This window comes from Plasmodium chabaudi, assembly GCF_900002335.3.
Source record: "Plasmodium chabaudi chabaudi strain AS genome assembly, chromosome: 2".
In the NCBI taxonomy this organism is placed as follows: Eukaryota; Apicomplexa; class Aconoidasida; order Haemosporida; family Plasmodiidae; genus Plasmodium; species Plasmodium chabaudi.
Genome location: NC_030102.2, coordinates 508,320 through 516,228, shown reverse-complemented (window position 1 = coordinate 516,228; position 7,909 = coordinate 508,320). Strand labels below are relative to the sequence as shown.

At 25.7% G+C, this 7,909-nt stretch overlaps 3 protein-coding genes across 3 annotated transcripts; 2 read left to right on the top strand and 1 right to left on the bottom strand.

Annotated features, from left to right (window-relative positions):
• Positions 1-270: 270 nt before the first annotated feature.
• PCHAS_0212700 (AP-4 complex subunit beta, putative) lies at positions 271-3,533 on the top strand (the record flags this gene model as incomplete). Its single annotated transcript, XM_016799155.1, has 4 exons — positions 271-285; positions 500-707; positions 896-1,704; positions 1,887-3,533. 4 exons carry the CDS (start codon positions 271-273, stop codon positions 3,531-3,533), a joined length of 2,679 nt encoding a protein of 892 aa, XP_016653116.1.
• Positions 3,534-4,103: 570 nt separating this feature from the next.
• On the bottom strand, positions 4,104-6,569 carry PCHAS_0212600 (tRNA pseudouridine synthase D, putative; the record flags this gene model as incomplete). The annotated part of the gene is made up of 1 exon (XM_016799149.1): positions 4,104-6,569. One exon carries the CDS (start codon positions 6,567-6,569, stop codon positions 4,104-4,106), a length of 2,466 nt encoding a protein of 821 aa, XP_016653115.1.
• Positions 6,570-7,187: 618 nt separating this feature from the next.
• Positions 7,188-7,659, top strand: PCHAS_0212500 (conserved protein, unknown function; the record flags this gene model as incomplete). The annotated part of the gene is made up of 2 exons (XM_016799143.1): positions 7,188-7,290; positions 7,514-7,659. 2 exons carry the CDS (start codon positions 7,188-7,190, stop codon positions 7,657-7,659), a joined length of 249 nt encoding a protein of 82 aa, XP_016653114.1.
• Between the last annotated feature and the right edge of the window lie 250 nt (positions 7,660-7,909).

Here is a 7,909-nt window from a genome sequence, read left to right as displayed (position 1 = left end):
AAAAGCTGTTTTAATTTGTTGACACAAGTTAATTATAGGAATATATAAAATTGGTTATATTATACACCAATATAATTAATAGATATACTTAAATATCAAAGCATGAATACTTATTTGTACATATATATGTACATACCTAAACATTTAGGCATATATCTATTTGCTACAAAATAAAAATAGAGAAAGTGATTCTTTTTTGTGATGAATTGCAATTTACTATATATACTTAAATACTACACTCCTTCATTTGATGCTTAAAACTCCTTTGATATGTCTCCTGGCCAAGTAAATAAGAAAAAAAAAACAAATTCCAAAATATTTTGTAGAATGCTAAAAAGAAAAATATATATGCGTAAAATGTGAATACAAGCATGCACCAAGTCATTACCATAAATGTATTTTTGCATTTATATATTTATTTGAGTTTTCATATTATATATAAAATGCATTACAAAGCTTGTATTACATATTATGATTATTTGTTTTGTTCCCATTTTAGAGCGAGATTAATAATCTAAAAGAAGCTTTAAGAAAATTGCCTCAAGAAAAAGATGACGAAAAAAAGAGAGAGGTTTTAAAAAAGGTCATAGCATATATGACATTAGGTATCGATGTATCCAAATTATTTCCTGAAATTATTATGATGTCTAGTACAAATGATATAATACAAAAAAAAATGATATATTTATATTTGAACAACTATGCAGGTAAGACATTTATTCACTATGACCATGCGCATTTTTTTTGCCACCATTATATCACAATTTAGATTATAATTTGGCTTAGATTTTTATCTTTGCACTATTTTTGTTTATGCCCTTTTAGCTTCCTATTTGTTTTTTCTTTAGTCATTTATATCTATTATTTTCTATGTTTTTCCACTTTGCAACAACAGAAACAAACTCCGAATTATCATTGCTCACAATCAACACATTACAGAAGGATAGCAAAGATGACGATCCTATAATAAGAGGGTTAGCACTACGAAGTTTTTGCAATTTAAGAATTAATAATTTATTCGAATACATCGAAGGGCCATTATTTAACGGGTTAAACGATAAAAATTCTTATGTCCGAAGAATAGCAATTATAAGTTGTATAAAACTAATTAAAATGAATCCACAAATAAATATAAAAAATGATGTTATAAAAATATTAAAGAATAAATTACTTGATAAAGATTCTCAATGCATAATTAATTCAGTCCACGCATTAAATGAAATATTAGCAGATGAAGGTGGATTAAAAGTAAATAAAGAAATTATATTTAATATGTTAAATAAAATATCAACCTTTAATGAATGGGGAAAATGTGTAATATTAAATATTGTTAGCACATATATACCAGAAGATGAAGATGAAATGTTTGATATTATGAACATATTAGAAAATCATATAAGAGATTATTCAACAACCGTATTTTTAGCGTGTTTAAAGTGTTTTCTTAATTTATCAGCTAATGATACTGATTTGCAAATTAAAATTTTTAATAGAATGAAAGAGCCTTTACTTACATTAATTACAACATCCTCTTATGAAATATCATATATTATTTTATTGCATTCGTATATATTATTGCATGAGTCTAATAAATTAAAATACGACATCTTTGATTATGACTATAAGCACTTTTTTTTTCGATACAACGACCCCACCTATATAAAGGACATCAAGTTAGATATCCTTGTTGCAATTTCCTCCAAGGTAAGATACACATTAGTAGAAATGCCTCAGTTGTTAATGTTTCATATCCATAATCTTATGTATATGTTATTTCTAATGCTTCGAAGGGATGGTTTTATTTCCTCCTTTCGTTTATGATTCATGTTATTATTACTATTGTTGTTATTATCATTATATATTTTTTTATTTTTCTGTACTTTTAGAATAATGTTTCTTTCATAACAAACGAATTAAGCGAGTATATATCCGATTCCAATGTTGACATAGCACAGAAATCTATTTATTCAATTGGGTGTATTGCTTTGAAAATACCTAAATCGATTTCTAGAGTTGTAGATCTTGCATTATGCTCCTTTTTACCAATGAAATCACCACATATATGTGGAGCCACTATAAAAATGCTGGGAAATATATTAAGAAAATATGATGAATATACAAAGGTAATAATAGAAGAAGTAATAAAGCATGACAACAAATTAATTGATGATGTAGGAATAATTTCTTATATATGGATAATAGGAGAATATTGTGAATATATAGAAAATGCACCATACATTTTAGAAGAATATGTAAATCTAACTGATTGCTCATATATATTTATGTTAGAATTGCTAACGGCTTGCCTAAAAGTTTTATATAGAAGACCATCTGAAATGAAAATTATTTTAGTATCTTTATTTCAAAATATATTAAATAATTATAAATATCCCGAACTTACTGATAAACTTTTTTTCTATTATAAACTTTTATATTATAATTATGAAGAAGCATTTAATATTATTGCAGCTAAAAAAAATTTGGTAACTAACTTTTGTGAATCTAATGAAAATACATTATTAGATAAATTATATAATGAGTTTAATACCTTATCAATACTATATAAATATCCTACAAACAAGCATATTCAATATTCAAAAATATGTTTTAGTGCTGTGTATGACCCTGAAGAAAATACTCATGGCACCAATACATATAATGATAGTGGTAGCGACGCTGGTGAAGCTTGTGATGCAAATAAGGAACATAGCCATAACAAGTTATACAATAATAGGGAAATTAATAACTATAACGAGCAATATGATCACGTTGATCACCCCCAAATTTCTCATAGCGTCAGTGATGATGCTGCTTCACATCTTGATAATAACCAGAACACCAACCTGATCAATATAAATGATGATGTAGGGACAGTTGGAAACGACATCAGCGCTGATGAAAATGTTGATAGCCATCGAAATAATATTCACAATTATAAAGGGCATGGCGAAAGTATGTACCCTTTAGATAATTCACCTAGTGCTATTAAAAAAAATAATCATAGTCCCAATACAAAAAATGACAATAAAAACACATTTAATTCCCAATATAAGAACCGGAACAGCTCTAAAATGCGTACCCCCACCAACAATGATACCATTTCCGAAGAAAAAAGACCTTCGCTTGAACTGCTAGATATGATTGATTCAGATAATTTTGAAAAATTAAAAGAAATTTTAATATATGCAGAAAATATAACACCAGAAGAATACCAAGAACAATGGAATTTATTACCAGAACAGAATAATGAAAAATTATTTTTAAGAAAAAATTATTACAATTTACAATTAGAATCGTTAGATGAATTAATATCGAGATATAACATAATTATTTTGGCATCTGGTGAAATCGATCAATGCCTTAAGTTTTATATGTATTCACAATTTTACACAAAACATTATGTATTCATTGAATTTATTTTTAACAAGATAGAATATTCCATTAATTGGGTATTAAAGTCGCAGTCTGATAACGCCGATATGGTAGATCAGTTTACCGATTGCTTCAGGGACATATTCATAGATTTTATGTGAGATGCACAATTAGGCTAATGCTACGCATCCTGCATGTATATATGGATATGCACATATACGTAAATATTTTTCTTTTAATTGAATTTCATGTATTACATTTAATACTACATTCATATATGTGCCAAAGTTGGCAAAGGATATGCCATATTCACAATTTTTTAGTGTTACTTTTTTTATCGCATGCATGTTTATCATTATAGTGTGAAGAAGTGTCTATTTACATATTTAGTATCATTTTCTTCACATATTTTTATGTTATAGAACTTTTAGAAATAAATAATATAATAACAAATTTAATAAATTTTAAGTTGTTTTCTCAGTTTTTTTTCAAAACCGTATTCAATATAATGTTCATTTATATATGCATATAGTAGGTTTCGTGAATTTCGCCACTTATCTCTTTATGCACACTTTATGGAAAATTATTTCAAATATATAATATTCCCGTTTTGGGGTCAAAAAAATAAAAATTACCAAATTAAAGAGCAGTAATTCGAATAACACGAATAACACTATCACCATTTTCCCAACATAATTACTTATTACCATTTTATAATAGCTTTATTTAGTTCATTGTAATGATTCCTTTAACTGCTTCACCATGTTATCGTAATGCTGACAATTTTTAATCAAATTATGCACTAAAAGTTCATTTCTTTTTCCATACAATTCCCTTATTAACATTGTAGCATATGAGGATGAACTCAAATTAAAACTTAGTACTAAAGCATTGTGATTGTAAATTATAGTTTTTTCTTTTTGCATTCGATTATTTTTTTCTTCAATATAATTTCCTTTCTTATGATCAAAACAGTGTATGCTGTTTTCACTGTTTAAATAAGCTTCTCCTTTTTCATTGTCGTATATATCTATACTCTTATTTTCCAAATATTTATTCGATATGCTATGTTTTCCTGAATTCATTTTGTACAAATCGGAAATAAACTTAACTTTAGGTTCATTATATTCACAAAAACAAAAATATAAATTTTTTGGCAACACAAGTATATTTCTAAATACACATGTCATTCCGTATTCATATTCAAAAGAATTTATGTAGGAATTAAATTCTTTTATTATATAGAGGGTTTCTTTTATTGATATCGAATTTCTTAAAATACGTTCTCCCCACAATTTAATAGCATCACGAACAGCGCTATCCCCACTTTGACAATCTTGTATTAGATAACTAAAATATTTGTCAATCACTATATCCCTCTGAGCGTTAAATAAATTATCAGTATATAAAGTATACATTAAATAAAGTAATATTTCTAAAAATGATAATCTCACATTTTTTCCAGCATATTCTCTGTATAGTTTTTTAAAAACTGTTAAATAAGATAATCTATTGGGCATACATCCTAAAACTGGCAACACAACATTATATATATTAACGTCTTTTGCATTATTAGGATTATATATAACACTGATATAATTATGTTGATTCTTTACTTCACTTTTTTCTGAACATATTTCTTTACTATAAAAATAATCACCGTAACCTAAATTTAAACCAAAATTTTGTAATCTATATGAGGTTATCATATTAAATATTTTTGCACTATATGAATGCATATGGAATCTTCGTGTTTCCATGCTAATACCTTTAACGCATGTTTGTTCGTTTTCATAAAAATTATGTTTTTCTTCCAACTTATGTTTATCCATTTCATTTTCTCCTTCATTTTGATCATATTTTTCTATATTTTCGGTAATTTTTTTCTTCCTTTGTTTTTGTCTTTTATTATTTTCATATATATATAAATTCCTTAAAAGCATAAATGCCTCATATTCAGAGTTTGTCATGAAGGAATAAAGAGATTTTTTCATAGATTTATTTCCTATTTTCAGTTTGTTATTGTAATCAGCTACACAATTATCATTAGCAAGATCCCCATCAAACAATTTTTTCGCCTTGGATGTGAAATACTTATAGGCAAAAATAGCACCCTTTTTATGATATATATCACAAGCATTTTTTAAATATATCGTTATATTATCCTTTACTACATTCCCATAAAATAATTTTTTCTCAAAAATGCATGGGTCAAGTACATGCTTTATATAATCTTTATAATTTCGAGATATTAAAGCTTTCCCTTTATTGAAAGTATTACTATATACTCCAAATCGTTGCATACCAAAATAATTAATAAATCCTTTTTTTTTAATATTATTTAATCGATTTTTTAAATAGTCTTCATAATTTTGTATATTTCTTAGTACCACTATAAAACGATTACCATTATGTTCACCCAATTCTATTTTTTTTTTACACTTTTCAATTTTACAAATTAGTAAAGTTTTTATCTTTTTATTAAAATAATAATTTTTAATATCAAGAATTTTTTTTAAATTATGCACATTTGTTGATATTATTTGAGTAGATACACTCCTTTTATCTTTAAATCCAGAATAATGAAAATCCTTAATTTCGATATCGGACATTTTACTTATTTCTCTTATTGCCTCTTGTGTGTCTTTATTAACTTTATATAGCACAAAATGAACCCATTCTTCGGTTTCCGAATTTTCTGCATTGCTTCTCTCCTCATTTTGTGCATCTATTTGTTCTACTGCATTTCCATGTTTTTTTTCTTTCAAGTTACGCTTATTTATACCCACGAACTTGTTAGAGGTATCTCCTATTTCTGACTCAAATAAGTCATTGGAATACTTCGCTTCATTTTCTTCATAACAAAATTTTTTGATATATTCTATATCTAAAATTTTTTTATTTTTATCAATTTCGTATACATGAAAATCTTCACATTTGTATTTAAAAATGCATCGCAACTCTTCTTTGGGTATAAAATTGTGCTCCTTCTGTTGTATAGCTAAATTACGATTGCACTTGTTTTTATTTATTTCAAGTAAATCACTCATAAAATTATTGATCCCAACATTTTCCTCCAGTAAATAAGAAGAACTATAGCGCAATAAAATCGAAAATTGTATTTTCCTATAACATCCCGAAAACTTATTTATTCCATTTGATAAACATAATTTAACTGCATTGCTCTTAAAAAACATTATTTTATAATATTTCACTTCAGAACAACTTCGTAACTATCTTTCGTAGTTTTGAAGGTATCTTTTAAACAGAAAGGAACAACGAAATTTGCCCACGCATACTGATAATTATACATGTATTATATGTGGGAATATATATTTTAATAGCAAAGTCTGATCATCTCCATTTCGTCAGAATAATATTTTAGTCTACTACAAAAAAGGAAGTTAAAGGAAGAGAAATCAATTTACATTATTATATATTTCTGTCATATTTCATAAAATTTCTCTATTCAATTATTGAAAGTTCTCCTTAAAAAAATTTTTTTTTCTTCTGCATATTATTGCTAATTCATTCCACATATTCACGCACTGATATAAATAAATAGGTGGATTAACAAACATCTCTATATATGTATTAAAAAAATATTTTTTAATACAAATGGATTAAACTATACTTAATTAACTATATATATTTGGGAAAATATATGTATTATCTTTGATGTTTTATCTTTTTATAATTTGTTCTATTACATCGCATGTATATATGTACGCATGAAAATGTACATATTTCCTTATCAAATACTCTTTTATATATTTTAATTTTATAATACAAAATCCTTAATCTACCATTTACTCATGAATAATTTAAGAGTGAAATTTGAAAAAGAGATAAAAAACTTTAAACGAACTGCATTGCTTCGAGGGAGCCCGGCATTCAAAATTAGCGTATGGTTTTCCGGTATTGATAAATTGTTACTTATTCATTCATTTTTTTTTTATTCTCCATGTTTTGTTTTTATACAATTTTTTTTTTACTCGAATTGGGATGAATATGATTCTCATTACATCTTACATAAGCAAATGCATAAAATAGCCATGCATTCCTTTGAAATATGCAAAAATATTTCTTTCTATATATTTATACACACATATTTTTTTACTCTTCGTTTCGTTTCTCAAAGGATTTGCTCTGGGATTCTTTTGGATACTTATTAGCGAATACAACAACCCCAAAAGAAATAATTTCTTTTTTAAAAAAAAAGAGCCAGACATGTTTACAGACGATGAAATATATAACTGGAACAAACCATATTATCAAAAAAAATGATTACACTTTATCGACATTAAATTATATTATTTATTCCGATGAAAAAGAAAATTATTACTCTAAAATTTAAGTACTAATTCTAAATTAATCATGAAGTTTGAGAGAATATATACACATAATAACGTACGCACACATATACATATTATAAACATTTCTATAAATGTACTTTAAAATTCCATATTCAAAAAATATTTTTCATTCTTATTTAAATTTTATCACATATTTGTAAAATTATCAATATGTATTAGTT